Source organism: Odontesthes bonariensis, chromosome 18 (genome assembly GCF_027942865.1).
Source record: "Odontesthes bonariensis isolate fOdoBon6 chromosome 18, fOdoBon6.hap1, whole genome shotgun sequence".
Lineage (NCBI taxonomy): Eukaryota > Metazoa > Chordata > Actinopteri > Atheriniformes > Atherinopsidae > Odontesthes > Odontesthes bonariensis.
This window is the reverse complement of record NC_134523.1, coordinates 9,686,274-9,704,536: the sequence shown is the minus strand read 5'-3', so window position 1 is coordinate 9,704,536 and position 18,263 is coordinate 9,686,274. Positions and strand designations below refer to the sequence as shown.

The 18,263-nt window shown below is 40.3% G+C and overlaps 2 protein-coding genes across 2 annotated transcripts; one reads left to right on the top strand and one right to left on the bottom strand.

Annotated features, from left to right (window-relative positions):
• Nucleotides 1-47: 47 nt before the first annotated feature.
• Nucleotides 48-12,933, bottom strand: fam221a (family with sequence similarity 221 member A). The gene is made up of 7 exons (XM_075449143.1): nucleotides 11,246-12,933; nucleotides 10,847-11,020; nucleotides 10,571-10,761; nucleotides 10,396-10,469; nucleotides 10,151-10,283; nucleotides 9,281-9,364; nucleotides 48-520 (listed from the first exon to the last, which is right to left on the bottom strand). Exons 1-7 carry the CDS (start codon nucleotides 11,308-11,310, stop codon nucleotides 471-473), a joined length of 771 nt encoding a protein of 256 aa, XP_075305258.1. The 5' UTR covers nucleotides 11,311-12,933; the 3' UTR covers nucleotides 48-470.
• Nucleotides 11,739-16,722, top strand: ccdc126 (coiled-coil domain containing 126). The gene is made up of 3 exons (XM_075449144.1): nucleotides 11,739-12,090; nucleotides 13,998-14,567; nucleotides 14,740-16,722. The coding sequence occupies exons 2-3, from the start codon at nucleotides 14,342-14,344 to the stop codon at nucleotides 14,979-14,981; spliced, it is 468 nt and encodes a 155-aa protein (XP_075305259.1). The 5' UTR covers nucleotides 11,739-12,090; nucleotides 13,998-14,341; the 3' UTR covers nucleotides 14,982-16,722.
• Nucleotides 16,723-18,263: the final 1,541 nt, after the last annotated feature.

Genomic DNA, 18,263 nt, shown 5'->3' with positions numbered 1-18,263 from the left:
CAAAGAGACCAAGGGGGATTGGTTTTTCAGGGACCAAGCCATCCAGCCGTTTACAGTGGTCTTTTAGTAGCCTATACCAGCCCAACAAAACAACTTGTGTCTGTGGCAGGAAGTTCTCACAAAGGTGCAGTTCGACGTGTGATTCCCAGTCTTCTCTTTGGATCTATGACTGAAATAACTTAGTTTGTTTTTAATGTAAAAACAGAAAAAAATAACAAGAAAAACCCCCATGATATTTCACTATTTTCCCCATTCAGCATGTGCAGAAAAAGACACACTCCACACACACAAACATAGATGATGAGAGGGCTGTTTTGATGTTTATGGCATCTCCTTTTCGGAGAAAGCAGTTTCTGAATTATTTCACAATCAAGTAGTGATTCTTCCTCATGATGACATCAATAATCCCATCCGAAGTGACAAAAGAATGGTTGTAATGTGTCACTGTGGGCGAACTTCAAATGAATCTTCTATACGCGCATCCCTCGCCAGAAGAAGCTCCGACGACGCCTCGGGTGATCTGGAATAAAAAAGACCTCAAACTGATTCACATGTACCCGACTGAATTAGTCCACTAATTTCATTTTGTGGCTCATTCCATCAGATATAAAAAAGGGAGACTGTGACTCTCGAAGTTGACAAAAGGCCTAAATGTGAACACGGAGACGTGTCAACCAAAGAAGAGCCCGATCTCCAAGAAACCCACTTAATAAGAAAACCCAAATAGCACTTCAAATGAATCTGTATCACCAAGTGCTTCATTTACCTCCCATTCATAATCCTTTTGTATAGCAGCGCGCAGCCATGTAATCTGTCAAAATCAGCATTCTTCAACGGCGCTGCTTTTTAAGTTTCTCGGAGGATGTGTTGAGTGCTTTTTGTCTTACACAGGATGTCAAGAGGGAGAAGAGGGATGTGACACAAGTGAGAGAATGTGGAGCACAGTCAGGACCGAATCGACATGATCACAGGCAGGAATTAGAATTTCTAATCCCCTTCAGGGAACATATGCACACTCAGAAACTCGCTTCAACAGGTATGCCATCATTGCGAAGCAAGCAGCTTGAAACTACTGGATGTCTAACATGCGACTGAAGCAGACGTATAAACATATGGACAAAGCCGAGAAGTTCACAAGAGTCTGCTTTAACTTCATAAAAAGAATCACATCTCGAGGAGCTTTTAAGGAAAATTTATCAGTCGAAACATTTTAGACAGAGGTCACCATGTTCACCTGCTCAGTTTGTAAAACTAACATTTGTTGCCCAGACAATGCAGTTTCTGAGTAAACTGTGGTTGGGTTGCTAAAACTGAATGTTCCTTATCTTATGCTTAGTAATGAACAGTTTAAGCTGGAATCTATCAAAGCGTGTGTAAAAAGAACATATATGTGGGAAACGTCTGATGACCAAATTTCCATCTGCTGAAAGTATCAAGCACAGATTGCAAATTTGATTAGACGCACCATTCTATCTCAATCAGACTGAAAATTCACTGAATTTGTAATTAATCGCTGCTATGAGAGTAAAAAACTGTAACTTTCATTGACACAGTTGTGCTAGGGTGAGAACCATAAGGCCTTCTGACAAACATCGTGTTACATTTGTGCTTCTGGTATACACAATGTGGACTTACCGCCGAGTTACTTCTGGTTTTCACTGAAAACCGAACTCTCGTTTTGTGTTCAAGTCTATGGGGCAGCAGATGGTATTCCTGCTGATTGGGTGTGTCTATATCGAAAAGTCTAGGTCTGCTCACTCAGAGAGTTACATTGTGGAGGAGAAGACAAACGTTTGAATGTGTGGATGAGAAATGGATTGTGGAGGCTGTGGTAATTTCAAGAGAACATGTTGGTAAGGATTATTTGTCCTCTGAATGTCAGTTCAGGGCGAGAGAGTCTCGCTCTTAGAATTCTGTTTGCTTGAATGGGAATTTGTTTTGCAATAAATTGCTGACTACTTCTAGCCTGGATGACGCGTCCACATCTCGATGAGATGGTGGTCTGGGAACTAGGTGTGCATTTTCCGTATTTGAGGTGTGGTTTACAAATGCCTAGAGCCGTTTATTGGGCGCTACGAATGTCTATCAAATGACGTCTGGTTCTTCCCATGCTGCTTTGCGTGCGATTCATAGCCAATTCTGTCACTTATACCAGATGACGTATGTAGAGCGACAGAAATTCGACGAGGAAGAAGGCAATGAAATCTTTCAACGCCAAACGTTGCTCTTTTTTAAAAGTAAACTTGCGCTCTAAGCTACTTAAAACACTTTCTAAGGCTGCATCGAACGGTAACGTTGTGTCCGCTGCCATGTTGGATTAACACTCTACAAGCTTCGGTGTCGCGCATAGACGTCGTCATTGTCTTGCTCCACCCCCCGTTCTGTGATTGGTTTCCTAACTCAGGCAAAAATAAGGGCGGTGGTTTCCAGGCTGCCTTTGCAGTGTGAATGAAATCGTGCGCAAAGCAGCATGGGAATTCCCAGGCTAGACTACTTCAGAAATAGTAATAAGAAAAGTCATAGCAATCATTGACCTGCCAGGCCAGTAGTTTTGGAGTTTGAACAGTGTTTATACAACGAATGGCGTGAGACAAGTAGTGCTCAAAGGTTTGCTGAATTTAATTTTCTTATTGCAACAACTTATAGTGGAATTGGGTTTCGCAGCAATCTCACCAATTATTCCCATCAACCAATCCACCAAGTAATTATCAAGGCAATTTGTCACGCACCAAAATTATGGTGGTGTTAAAAGAAAAAGATGCAAATGTGCCAAGTGAATAGAATTTCTAGTGATTGTCGAGATATTTTAGACACAATCAAAGAGCTGGACCAATTGACCAATTGGTCTATATTAACAGCCAGAAACGTCAAGAAATAGTGCTATAATTTCCACTATACAGACGGCAAAATCACACTCTCAATAATCATTGGTCAAATAAACAGTGACAGCTTGTGCAGGCCCAAGAGTTTATGCCCCAACGTTGCTCTTTTTATAAATGCCTGTTACATTGTGGATCAAGAGACACGCGCACAGAAACAAATGTGTGTCTTTTAGTGATTCAAAGAGCATGCTTGTGTCAGTGTTGGTCAAATAGCCTTTAGACATTCAGAAAGAGAAGCTCAGTGGACTCTGGCAGAACAAATTATGCACAAAACTGTCAAAACTGTTGCTTGAATGAAACATTAACTTTTGTTTTGAGCTAAAGCCCTGCAGCTAAAACACAAAATGAGTACTAATATTTGCCAAAAGATGCAGCAATTATTTCTGTTTAAAGTGAAAATAGCTACAGTGCCAGCTGTTTGGGAAGTAATTTAACCATTAAAGAAAGACAACAGGAATTGAGAAAAAGCTTGTCAACTCCACCATGTCTTCTGCATCTTAATTTTAAGTTAAGCTACCACTTGATATACACTGCATTATTTCATGCTTGGTGTTGTTTCAGTGTCAGACATTATAATACTCGATAAATATTCACAACATGTTCCAAAATTTGAATAGCTCTGACCAATCTGAAAGAAATCTGAGAGAAATCTGGTGGATCTCTGCATCACAAAAGAGGAAGAGGTGCAGTTCTTCCCATTCAGTGGGAGAAAAAGAGATGGCTAAATTACAGGGCAAAGGGGGTTCAGGCTAAATGTGGTCATTGGTTTTAATAAACATTATCACTTATAGTATCAGTGCTCTCACAAAGATAGCAATTGTCTCCAATACTGACAAATCAAAGCTCACAATTAATTTCCCAGTGATAAATTGATACTCTGGACGCAGCACCTCTGGGCATATGTTACACAGAATAATTTATTGGAGATTTTAGGCTTATCAGAAATCAGTTCTGTGGACACTGACTGCTTTGGAGAGCAAGCTTTTTAAATGCAAATGGGTTTTCCCCTCCTCTCATTAGCCTCCTGCTTTGTACAATAAGTTCTTCTCAAGATTTGTTAAGATGAAAGGGCTTGTAATTTTCTGTCGCTGTGAATCACACTTTTCAAATTTACAGTGTGAATAAGTGTAATGGAAATACTAACAAGCAGGCTGTGTATAGCTCTCGTGTGGCTTTGTGCTTTCTTTGGCTATCGCACAATTTTTACGCACACTGAGTTGACATCTAAATTGTTGCTTATCATGGTTCACTATTGTATTATGCTGGTAATTTGTTACTTGGTGTAGGCAGGAACTACCATTTGCAAAAGAAAAATGCCATGAACATGGCCACTTGAGCATAGATTCCTCCCATATTTACTTGTGCGTGATCTTGTTCTCTCCAAAAACAGAGGCCAATGAACCTCACTTACCTAAGCGCAAGTTGGTGTTTTAAAAGTATTTTGTTGCTTGTGGGTTCATCAAATGTAAGCTAAATACATTTAGTTTTGTTTCTCACAGTTTCTATATTTAGCAAAGAACTATCAACCAGCTAGCTTGAGTGCAAGCTATTGTTTTTATGCATTTCAGTCACTATTTCCTCTCAATTACACTTTTGGACACTGTTAATGTATTTGTGATTGTTTTCTGGCTGATTTTGTTTTTATTATTATGTGTGCATGATTGGATACTTGAAGCTAATTGCGAGTTTTTTACATTGACACTTCTTTTTATGCTCTTTATACTGAATTTTTCAAATTGTGAGTAAATAAAACTGAGATGAGAGAAGCTGTTGATTTACCAATGTCCATATGCAGAGTTCCAAATTGAGGTGAGATGGTGCAAATGTCCGATCATCTCAGGTTGTCCACCTACGCCTATTTACTGGTATAAATATCAGTATGGATACTGATTCCTCTCTGTTGTTGCTCTGAGGGAAGCCCTCTGAGCTCTTATGAGATAAAAGTACCAATTTTATAATGAGGTAGTAAAAAACTCGAGCGAGCCCTTCAAGATCAGTAAACAACAGGACAGATCTGCTTCCACTGTTTTGAGCTCAAACAATGTTAAATGAGATAAAGTACTTTTCTTTTACATGATACCGTATGATTTGGTACCCTAGCTACTTCTTGTTGATGTAATGACAGGACTTTTCCCTACCACAAGTTAGCGTTAGCACTGTTGCCAAGAGGTTCCTGGTTCAAATCTCAGCTGGGGCCTTTCTGCATTGGAGTTGGCCTGTTCTCCCTGTGCATCATTGCATGCATAGGTTCCCTCTGGGTACTCCGGCTACCAAGGGAGCGCATCCAAAAACGTTAATTTGTTAATAAGTTAATTTGTGTTTCAAAATTGACTGTAGTAGGGAGCATGTGTGCTTGTTCATCTTGATTGTTGCTATGTTGGCCTTGTGGTGGACTTTCCAAGGTGTACCCTGTACCAGCCCCCCTGCAACCCTGAATTGTATAAAGGGGGTATAGGAAATGGAAGGATGGAAGGTCTTTATTTAAGGTTCAAAATGGAGTTTTGAGTTCTTTCTTTTTTGTTTTTTTAGAAGCAAGATGTATACTTTCTGCTCTCCACTTCTATGAGCTATCAACTCAAGCAAGTTTCCAAATTGTCGTTTTTTTGGTCACAGTAACTTCCAGGCAACTTCGAATAAATCAACTGATACCAAAACAAGCTTCTCTTCATTTCATTATACCGAATGTACAATAATGACAAGGAGGAGGAGGAAGTAACTTTTATCGTTTTCTCATTTGTTCCTCACTTTATCTAATTAAACACTCACCGCTTTAGGAGTCATACTGTCTAGTCTCAGCTGTAATTTCCCCCTCCTTTCCTCTTCTCTCTGTGTTTCTTTCTGTCTGTTCTCATTTGTGTGAGCATGTCTCTGTCTCTATATGTGCGCTTGGAAATGCGTCTCATCTGCTTCTGGGGTGAAAACAGCACAGACGTCACATCCAGAGAAACAATATACAAGGTGTTTTGATGGACAGACGTACTGATGGCCTTGCTACCAAGCTGTGACAGGCTGGATTGGCTCAGGTGTAGAGATCATAGCCCAGTGCTTTAACATTTGGAAAACTGTTGAAAGTTGTAACCACGTCAAAGGGTGTTAAACTTTTGTGTGAAAACTGCTTTGACCTATGACACGCCGCAGCAGTCTTAATGCGTCACTGCTATACCTGTAGTCCCCTTAAATAGATTTGATCTATGTCATGTTTTGATTTAGGGGCATTGCTCGTGATAGGATGCACTTTTATAAGAAAAAGTACCAAAAATAACCTTAAACTTCCAATATAAATGTCCTGATTTTTAAGTTTACATGAAGATCAATGCATTTAAACACAAAACTACAGAAATTAAGAGCATCACATTTGCTAAATCATGTTTTAACTTTGCTGTTGAATACATTTTTAACAATAGCTTTCCATTTAGCATGCTGTAGCTCAGATGAGTGGATGTGATAACCACTGGCATAGCCAGGTTGAATATATTACCAGCTCGCCACGTTAAAGGCATGCTTTATGAATGAGAAGCCCGATAATGGAGGGTAAATGTATGCTTAGGCAGTCCAACTAATGCATTGGAAAGCATTAGAAAGCACTGATTTTCAGGAGTGTCCTGCATTTACGACAGAACACATTTACGTTCACTGTCAATCAGCCATGGACTGCGTCTAAATACCTTTTCTGTAAATTGAAGACATTTCCAGATTTATGGTTTTTAATCAGATTGCCAGAAGAGGGATGCATAATGAATGGCTTTCTGAGCACACAGATGCTACTTACAAAGAACCCATCACGCTATTACTCTCAGACAGCAAGATAAAAAAATATATATATTTGCCAAAAGTGCAGCATTGTTATCAGAAATAGCTGTAAGATGGGTAAAATAATTATGGAAGTTTATTCTAAGATGTTTTAGTACAGATGATTTAATAAACCTAAATTTTTGTTTCCCACTGAAAATGTGTGCTGACTGATACCACTCTCACCTTTCTTACATGTAAAAATGCCGATAGTGGCTGGTTAGAAAACCCAAGTCAATAAAACTAATTAACTCATTATTTATTTTGTTTCATTAAAAGGTTTTTGACTGTATGCTCATCTGGTTTGTACAAGATGGCACACAAATTACCCTTGGCCCTTAAGCCCTGCTTAGTTATGCAAAGGTTCCCAACAGATCCGACCCATCTGTGCATGGATGGATGGACATTAGCAGCACATCTTTTGGGTCTTATCCGTTGTGGGTCGATGCTTCCATGGACCAGGCTTTATGTGGTGTCACCAATGGATGTTGAAACAGATCTGGTGAGTTTGCAGGCTTGGTTAGTCCCATTACTGAGCAGCTTTTACTTTGTGGTCATAGTGCACATTACCTCGCGTGCATCAATCAGGTGTTTAAACAGCCTCACTCCATTCTGTAGTCTGACAACCAGCCCAAACATACAGTCAAGAACCGTCATCTAGGCTGTGGCTGTTCCTTCAATATGCTTCAGAACTGCACTAATGTGTATAGGAGAAGTGTTTTAAAGGCAAAGGGTGTTCTCATTACATATTGATGGGGTTTATTTTTTTTTCTGTCTGCTACACTTTGTACCCAGGGGATAAATAACTATGCTTGATATTGTTTGAGAAAAATCCTTACTTTACTTTTACTGCTTAAACCTTTTGCACCACCCTGTGTAATACATCACTTTTAAGCTTTTTTTGTTTGGCTTCGGGGAGTAGTTTTTTCCCCCTGCCATTGCTGTCTGGCTTAGAATACATGTGTTGTTTCAAGTGATTTGTCAGAATCTGTCTCTTGTGTTTCTTGGTGCCCTGCTTTTATCATTTTGTTTAGATTTTTCCATTTTTTGTCCACCTCCGTCTGTGGGGAAATCAGACACACTTGTCTCCAGTTAAGGGGTAATTAAGTGTTTTCTTGTGCACTAATTGCCAATTTAATCTTCTGTGCTTGCGTCTAAATTTATATAGTCAAAACTGTCAGTCAAGCTGGGCCTGGGTTTTCATGGGGATAAGGAAAGTGTAGTAGTTATTCACTTTAACCAGTGGCCAAAATAAATTACCTGTAGCCTCCTTTTCAACGTTGCTATGGAGATGCAATTATCTAAAACTGAAATTGTGCCAGACTAATGTGTCAGGCCTTTACTTCTTAATTTGATTGGGTTTTTCACTCTTTCTTCCCTCACCCATGTCCCATGCACTCCACCCACGGCCTACCCTTCGGTGAGCAAAACTGTTCAGTAACAGAAGGAAACAAGCAAAGAGTTTCTTTAAAAGATGATCAACTCCAATGGTAAAGAAAGCCCTTCTGAGCAGCCAAGAGGAAACATAATTAATATTTCAAAGTGTGTGTGCATGTATGCGTGTTTATCTTGTGGCAGCCTGATATCTTGGGCATCGTAGATACACAATGAATAAGAAGTGTCCGCCTTCAGAAGTGATTGTCATTGACTCTGTTGCTTATCAGCACTTGGCTTCAGAGACACAGGTGCATCAACGGCATCCTTGAGGCATAACATTTCTTACTTTCACTCATGACCACCTGCTCAGCGCAACAGCACACACACAAAGACACACACACGCTGATTTCCCCGCAAATATGTCTCTAACATTACAACACAATAGACATGAGGCGCACTGGCCAGCACCAGCACGAATACTGATCCAGCCTGACTTGCCATCTTCGCAGAGGAAATATCTGAGTGGGAGTAAATCCTCATTTAAATCCTCGTTAATTGTGTTTCTAAGTTAAAGATGTTGGAAACTGGGCCGCCACTGGAGAAAACCCAATCATCTTCAATCTCTATTCACCGCATAGAATAAAACAGCTCTCATCACTGCTGATCTGCCGTGAGAAATGGGATTCATCAGTCGGAGACAGTAAATTTATCCGCAAATTAAGAACTGCGCTCATCACTGAACGGATATCTTTTTTTGGTTCTGGTGTTATTTTTGTGACATGGTGAGTGGGTGGCTTTCAAACAACAAAAGAACATCAATCTAACAGACCTCAGATGAGTAAACTGACCAGTTTATAGGAAATGTAGGGAAATTTGACAAATGAAAATGTAAAAATGCAATAAATTAAAGTTTCAAAAAGGCATTTTGTCAATACCACCATAGCTACACTAATTACTTCATTCAGGGATTTTTTTTTAATCAATTCTATGGCAGCTACAAACAATCAAGTACAGTATGTGTGCAATCCATTGTAATATTCTCTTAAAAGAAACTATGAGTGGCTCCACCCACTAAAACTGGATCAACATCTTGTCAGAAGTTTGGTTGTGTATGGTAGAATTTAGTTAGGCAAAGACACTTCATTGATTAGAATTAGGATTGATATGCTAAAGCTAAAGCTCAGGACCTGAGGAGAATGCTGCATTTCAGTGTTTGTTGGTCTCTTTCTTACAGGGAACAGAGCTGGATGTTTTAGATGTGTGGCTCGTCCTTGATGCTGAGCAACTCTGAAGGCAGCCATAGTCGCTGTCTTGATCTGAAAAGGATACAGCAGCAATTATAGAAATCAGATATGAGAGGTACTAAAAGAAAATGTCATGAATCACACAGGTAGGAAGCATTTTTAGGATCAGCAGTGTGTCATATCACTAACTACAGGCTTAATTTTCATTAAAAACAATTTGCTGCAGTCCCTAATGGACAGAAAAGTAATAAAACAAATTAATCATAGATAAACTCAAAGATTATTTGGTCTGGATTAAATCTAAAATCTTAAAAATGACGTGATAACTTTAAAAAAAGATTATATAATGAATGTGCAGAATGTCACATTTGAGAACTCAGTTCATGTCTGTTAAGCTAAACATCAATTCTGAAGTGATCAGTCCACAGCATATTGATTACACGTGAATGAATTAAAACACACAAACTGCACATTTCATCATTAATTACACCGTCTTGGTGTTTGGAAGGGGTCAAATGATACCTTACAAAGGTTAGAAAAATCCTATATTTTTCTGATAAAACCTTCAAACTCTGCTGCATTTTTACACACGGAAAAAGATGACCACACACCTCCACCACAAATTGTCACCGTGGTAACAGATACTGTACACTTTTGACCTGCACAAATTCCTGCTCTGCAGATATTATTGAAAGCAAAACTGACACCGAGCTGCTCTTTGCTGCCCTCACATGCCACCCAAAGGAGTGCTCAGCACAGTAATAAAGACTGTGTCACCTAAACACTGACTCAAGGAATGAAAGAATGTCGAGGCTGAAAAAGCTTCTATCCATTGTAGGTTGGCTACAAATCTGTTACCTGAGCAACTGGCTTCCAAAGCAATGTAACCATCCAGCAAAGAGCTGAACCCTGTCAATCCTCCCATGGCAGCATAAGGGACATCCTTGCCAACAGGCTGACCCCTTGCCTCTCTTTCTAGTTTTGTCTCAACCTGTGAAGGAGAGATGAAATATTTATTTTTTTATAATAACTGCATATACGTTTCTAGAACCAGGTTTCTCTAAAATAAGCATCACCTGTGTTTGATGTTTGACGCTACTCACCAGGGTCTGGTGTGCCGAGCAGGGCTGGCCACAGCCACAGGTGTAGGGACTCCGGAATCCAGAGCAGGAAGTGCCTGAAAAATGGGTTTTTAGTAAAACAGGCAAAAATTGTACAACTCAATTTGAATATAGGCAAAAGTTATTTGGAGTTGCAAATTAGTCATTTCAGACTCACACATCTTGCAAAAGTGGCCCATGACTTCACTGTGATCTTGGGGCAAATGTTTACACCTGCAGCGCACAGGGTTTGGCCCAAGCCGAGGAACATAGTGGAAGGCAGAGCAATGACATCCTCTGACCTTGCATGGAAGGACCAGGGGTCTCTCAAAGGGAACCACCTCCCATTCTGTCTTATGCTCCTTGTACCTATATGAAATCACTCTCAAATGTATTTGTCTGGGTTTATGGGAGAAGGATGTCTGATTTAACATGTAGTGGCGTAATGTCTCACCTATGTGCACAAAAGCACTGTGTCTCGGGACCAATTAGTTTGCAGTCAATACCCCCTGGTACACCAAAGCTCACATACAGCCTGTTTTTAATGCGTTGAGGCAAAACCTTTCTCTTGTATTCATCATACTGCTCTGGAGTGAACAGTTTCCCACCATCATCATCACCCACAATCCTTGAAAAGAAAAGAAATCTATGAAGAGTTGTTGTAATGTCAACATGTACAATATCTTATTTCAGCATTTATATTTTACTTTAGCTTTACATCGGCTGCTATTCAATTATATAACTACGTTTGCGGTATTTTCATCCAAAATGAATGGAAAACCCCCCACTTTTTTTTTTTGGCACTCCTAATTTGATGAGATAAATAAGTAGATAGATCATTATTGGTACAAACCTTCTGTACTCCCAGTAGTCATCCACCGCTTTTAAAGCTGATTGATCGAGATGTATTGAATCCATCGTTAGAAATCTAAAAACTAAGCGCAGTGTGTGCTTTTTGTCTGCAGCAGACAACTACTGTTTACCACCAGACCAACGGTTGCCATGGAGATGGTTATAAACGTTTTGTTGTTTATGAACAAAAAAACATTTTATTTTTTTATAAACATAAAATAAATACAGTCATTGGCAAATAAAAAGAATGAACTAACCAAAATCACGCTAACCGAATTACCATTATTAACTTCGAGGCTTTGCTAACTATCTGAACACAAAATCTAAGGTCTAAGGAGTGGATTTATATTTGTAACTAAGATTCATCTACAACTAAATTGCTCACCTTGATTAATATTACAGTTATCCGTGCTAACTGTCAAGCGGTTACAAAAGAGACAAAAGAGACGCAATTTAAAATGGTAAGAATACATTTCCCATAATTCAGCAGTGTGACGCAGGCTGATAACGTTCAGGGAACCATGACAGTCAGCACTAATGCACGCTTGCGGTTAAAGCTACGGACTTTTTTTTCCTTTTTTTTTTTTGTACAGTGGCAGAATAGAATGAAATGAGCAGTACGTCGAAAAGACTACCCGACAGGAGTTAGCACCTACAATTTCCTCTCTTTTTGTTTATTGGAAACAGCGGGCCGCCCCAGCGGTACCGAAAACATCCCCGGGGCAGGCACACAGCGAGCATCTTTCTGTCAGCCCGCGGTATATCCGCTGGAACTCGTCTCGCCCCAGCTTCTCTGCAGCCTGTAAATTTCCGTTTCAGAGTCTATGTAGCCTCTCGGCACGCACGGTAGGGTCATTTATTAGTTTTTCAAGGTCGTCCTGTATTTGCTGGCAATACTTTGCCTTTTTTTTGTGGACTTTGTGGTTGGAGCGTTCGGAAGCTAACATGTCACGCTAACGAGATGTTAAGTATGCAGCTTCAGCTACGCTCGAACAGCTCCTCCCAATATTTTTTAATAGCCTATTCTAAGTGGGAAAAGTCTGATCTGAAGTTTTTAAGTTGATACCTTTATCCTCTTATATTATGCGTTAATTGGGGTATTTGCCCTTTACTGTGAATCGACGTTGTGTCATAAGTACAGGCAGTTTTTCGCAAACTTGTCAATGAGTAATTTGTTACTTGCTACTGGGTCTAGAGTTGCAGCGACACGTACGTTCGGTGCCTCAGTATTATCTTTTACGTTCTCCACGCATAATATTAGGGACATGTAAGCTTACCTGCGCAGTTTAGCTGATCGAAAGTGTCTCTGACCCCTGACAGCTGTAAACTCACAGGTGACAGCTGTTGTAGTCAGTATTTAACCTCTCGATTAGCCATTTTGGCTGATACAGGCTGATACAAGCCTAGTCTCGGTCTCATCGCGGTCACTTGTCCCCGTTAACACATTTTCACACAAACCACACCCTGTGAGTGTGTTTAATAAATGATAGAAAACGTTATGACAGATGAAAAAATTTGGCAGGCTCAAAAGAAGCAACGAGAAAGTTTAGTACTTTGTGGCTCAGTGACTGAACTGCAAGCACTCAAGACAAAGAGTTTTAAGTTCAACCGGAAATTTGAAAACAACTGTTTTCTCTGAATGTGGTTTCGTCTGGTTTGACTGGTTTTGTTTTCAGTTTTGTTTTCTTTGGAAATTGGCTCAACTTTGCCTGATCTGTTTGAGATCGAATCTATAATTCTGAGGTGACTTTACAACCAAAACCTACCGTATTTTGCAGCTGCATTTTTAAACACGGAAGCAGAAAGCTGCAATGCCTAACCACAAGGCAGAGCTTCCCTCCTGTGTCTTGACATATTTGACACAAACTTTGCATGGAGACATGCTTCGGCTCTTGCTTTCGTAAAGTCCTTTCGCTTTCCTCCCTGCCTTTTTTCCGTTAATGCTTAGTTTTGCCAGGGTCAGAGAAAGGACATGCTTCTGTGTATGTGTGTGGGGACGCATCACTTCATAGATTATGTTACCTTTCTTTTCATGATTTATTTACTCAGTCACTGTCCTCTTTCTAGCCTCAGTAGGGAGTGACACTCCCACACCCATGAGATACTGGAGAGAATGAAATTGATGACAAAGTTGTGAAAACTGAGAAATGATCGCCTGATTTTTCTATTTATTTGCACCTTGCACTCGCACTCCTATTCGTCAGAGCAATAACCATTATGGTAGGATGATTAGAGCACTCTGTGGCTGTCTGTTGCCTTGTCCGCTTTCTGAAGCTGCAAAAAGTAGGTCCCACGAAGTCTAAACTAGTAATCGGGTTTCTGGGCTAAGAGGACTGAAAGAGATTTGTTGATGAGTGAGCTATTGTTCACTGTGACCTGAAACAACAAAGAAATCTCTCTCATAAGAGCTAAATAGTCCAGGAATCCACTTTGATGTTGCCTCCAGCTCCTCACTAATAAAGAGGAATTTGATTTGGTGCATGCAGTGCACTGCAATGTGTGTGTTGGAAATTGTTGCTTTAATTCACTCCCTACAGTCATTCTGAATTAAAACCACGAGATGCTAAACTGACTGCCAATGAACATAGAGAGCTACAGACATTAGATATGAAAGTTGGTGTTTGTTGGGTGTTTTTTTTTTTTTTTTGATATCTTAAATCATGACTGAGCAGCAATGGAAATAATTGATTGTTAAAATAGATCTCTTCCAAACTTAGTTAATTTTGTCCATTATGTGTTTTTCTCTATCATAGTCAATGATGACTGTGGACTTCCTGCCTGACTGCCTTATCTGCGTAGGTGAGTTGGTGCTCAAAATCTTGCAACCAAAGGATCTTTCCAAAACCCCCTGATTGCTGGTGCTTAAAGGGCGTCGGTTGCCTTATAGTTACGCCTCCTGGCTTCTGCTATTGCTCAGCACTTGCTCCAAAGGGTAAAGGATGTCTTAGGATTGCCATGTAGAAGATGTTGACCTTTGACCTTTCCGTGGAAAAGGACAGCAGGAAAGAGAGCTTCACTTCTAAGACGCGACCTTGAGCCTTTGACCGGGCATCTTGACCTCCCTTCCACCACCCCCAGTACCATCCTGGGTGCACTCATGCTGCGGAGGAACATGTCGCAGAAGTTGAGTGTGCTGCTGGTGGTATTCGGCCTGGCATGGGGACTCATGCTGCTGCGCTATACTGTGCAGCAGCCTCGCCATCAAAGCAGCGCTGAGTTGCGTGAGCAGATTCTGGAACTCAGCCGTCGATATGTCAAGGTCCTGACAGAGGAGAACCAGAACGCGCCAAGTGGACCACAAGGAACCTCCATGGCAGGTTATGGTAAGCAATTTTAGAAGGATTAAAAAAAATTGCTATTCAGGACATAAATACCTTTGTGATTACGGCAAAATTGTATGTCGCAAAGTTTTGAAAAAGCATTCACCATTTGTTTTTGTTGCATCTTTTTTTTTTTTTTTTTTTTTCCATCCCTTTCTTTTCATACACACCACAGCTGATCTGAAGAGGACTATAGCCGTGTTACTGGATGACATTCTGACACGGCTGGTCAAACTGGAGGGGAAAATTGAACTGGCGGCCAATGCCTCCACCACAAACACCTCCCACGCTGCAGGGGGTATCCTGGCCTCTGCTCCAGCTGCCCTGCAGAAAGCTTCAAAGCAGGAGGCGCCTGGCAGCCACCCAGGGACGTCACCCCTTCACCCGCACATCTTTAAAAGACTTCGACCACACTGAGAAGCACATCGTCTTCACAATGTACACATCCATCATTTAGATCATCAAAGAGCAATAGGAATATTTATGGACATCCAAAACCTTGAAATGCGAGGATGCGTCTCAGAAAAGTTCAGTCTACTCGGAGACGAGAAAGAGGACATCTTTATTGTCTTACTCATCATGTTCTGATATATCAAGTCTCCTACACTTTTTTTTGTATTGGCATTGCTGAATTGATTTAGCCTACATTTTGTGGTTTTGTTGTTGTTGTTGTTGTTGTTGTTTGTTTGTTTTCCCAATATTTGAATCTAGTGACTGTTAAATTGAATGCAAACAGAGACTGAACTTCAAATGCTTTATCATAGAAATGCTTCCCATCTACTATATATCAGAGACAGTTTAAAATCCTGCTCCAACATATCAAAAACGCTGAGCTAGATTGTCCACTCATGATGGTTAAGACTAGCTACACTTCAGTTTTTGGTAAAAATTGAACAAAAAAAAAAAAAGATTATTTAGCTTGCTCATATTAAGCATAAATAAACGGTGGCGTTTGCTCAGAAGATGTAACCCAAAGAATATATTTTGCACTTAATTGAGGGCAATATAAACGTGTGAGTGATTATTGCTGTGGGGTTATAGGAAAACGAAAGCCTGTTCGTCACTGTAAACGTCTGCGAGCGTGTGCGCTTGCGGTGCCTCACCTGAAGTCTGTTGGCTGCCACACAGCTTGTTCACAAATGTTCTCATTTAGATGATGGAGAAACTTTGAATGTACTGCTATCCTATAATGCTGTCAGGAGGACTGGCCGGCATACATATGTTCAGGGTTCTTGTTGCACTGTGACTATGAAGATTTTCTAAAAAAAATAATGGGTTTATCTAACTTGTTCTTCATGGATCCTTTTAAGGGGTAGTGGGGGTGGACGTCATCATCATCATCATCATCATCATCCTGCTCTTCCTTACTTCGGTCTCTTTAATGCTGATAAACTGGTAAAATACGGAAATCTGTTATTTCCTCATCATGATACATGTTTGTGTGATGACGTTCTCCCGCCACAGCGAAGTTGTGCTGCGATCAGCATCATTTGGAAATCGTATGCAACAAAGTCAATGTGGGTCAAGAAAAAACTTAATTAAAAGACTGCTTACTGGTGTTGCTCAGAAACTTAACTGCGCATAGACTAAATTATTCTGTTGTGCTTTTACTGCATCGGCACTGAGGGATGCTGTGAATGTACTCTGCTTCATCACGCTACGGTGGGATATATTATGAGCCGACCAGCTGTTTTGAAATAACTTTACTAATAAGTCCACTTAACGGAAAGCCAATCCTCTCTCACTTAAACTTGTTGGATGTTCCTAACCTAACAACATAACAAATCTTGGTTTCTTTGCTTCTTTTCAAATATACACCTTGTGGTAATCAAAGAGGGTAACCTCTACGAGTACTAAAGAGCTGTCTTTTATTTTTGAGTGAATGCATAAAAATAAATTGTCCAACTGGTTGTAACCAGGGAGAATGAAAAAGAAAACCCTGACATACTTTGCCTGTCAAATGTTGTGCTATTATTGCCTTTGACGGAGCGGTAATTTAATCTGGGGTATAATTTTGAACCACTAAATTTAAATTTTGCTGGATGACGCTGGTTGTATCATGTCTTCAAGCATCTGGGGACTGAGGAGGCCAACTCCTTTTGTTTTGAACATGACATTTTTCCAATTCTTGCTCGATAAAGGTGCTCGGCTGCTCAACTGTTCGGCTGTTCAGAGTCTTTTTGTCGCGCATACTTTATGATTTCATAACGTACTAAATGTTTAAGTGGAAGGTATGAACTGCATGCACCCCCATATCCTCACAGATGTTTGCTTTTGAACTCTGCTGGTAACAAGCTGGTTTTCATTTCTTTGTTAATTCATTTTTTTGCTAAAGTTTCCAAAGATAACCTCAAATTTCAAAAGTGGGATTTTTTTTTTTTTTAATGATGCTGTGAATGTCAAGTCCCCAAATTCCTTTGCAATGTTACACTAAAAAACATTGCTGATTTGTTGAACTATCTGCCCATGGTGTCCTTTATGGACTGGTGATCCCCTCCATACATTTATTTCAGGTGCTCCCCTATCTTGATCTTTCCTTTTTACTAAAAACTCTTTTTAATTACCCAAACTGTTACCGGTTTTCTGTCAATTTCACCAAAGGAACTTTAATCAGCCATGATATTTAGACCTAATATTAAGTATTTCTTTCTCATGCTAGCAAAACAGTCTGACAGGACAGGGCATGGACAAAAACATCTGAGGGAGTCCTGGAGTGTCTGGTACCGGGTCATTATTGATCCTTTGGGGCTTGTGAGTTGTGGATGGGGACTTTGTGGATTATGCTTGCTTCCCACAGATCCCATCGGACTGGTTATGTGGTTGGAGGCTGGTGAAGACCCCTGACTCTTTATCGTTTTCTCTGAGCCCTTTCAAAGAAGTATCTTACAGGCCTGCTGCTGTCCTGCTGGAGGAGGTTACCACTGATGACAGGATGCAGGTTTTCCCCACAGAACATGGCGCTGTAACCAGATGAGCCAAAGTGTTATTCAAACTGTCAGTGGTTTTACTATTATAACTGTTGGCGGCAGATGCGAAAAGTTTTCTGTCTCTCTTTCTTGAAGCATTAGGCTACACAACTTCCCTAGTTATTTTTAAACAAGTTGCTGGTATCCAATTAAAACTGATGGTGTGGTCTTTTTGTCTTTTAAATTGCATAGTTTGCCTTTTCAGATTTTAATATGTGGTCTCTACTTGAACCAACATGGAATTCATATTCACTAGTAATCTATTAAGTTATTGTAAAAACGGGGAATATTTTGGCTGTGTCGCTGTCCTTTTGACTGTGAAAATTTACTATACCACTGAAGTGTGTGTCGTTGCATTATGTTTAACAAGTTTGTTTGGTGTGAGATTGTATCAGCCGTGGGGACAGACTCAGCCTCCCTTAACCACGAATCACAGCACAGCGTCCCTTCGACTTCGTCCTTGTCTCCGATCCAACTGTAGACTTTTCCTGGTTGAATGAAGCATGCCTTATCGTAAAGGGGGCGTGCCACGCGAGACTGGAGATGACGTCGGTCCTGCTATGCCTAAACAAACCTCCCACCTCACGCGCCATCTTCTTGCTAATAACAAGTTAATAAAAAGCGTTGTTTTTGTCCTTGCTGCATTTCAATGAGTTCAAAATCGTGTTTTGTTTTTTTTTGGTAGTTACACTGAAATGAGTGACACAGAGGAGGGACACTGTGACAGGCGGGT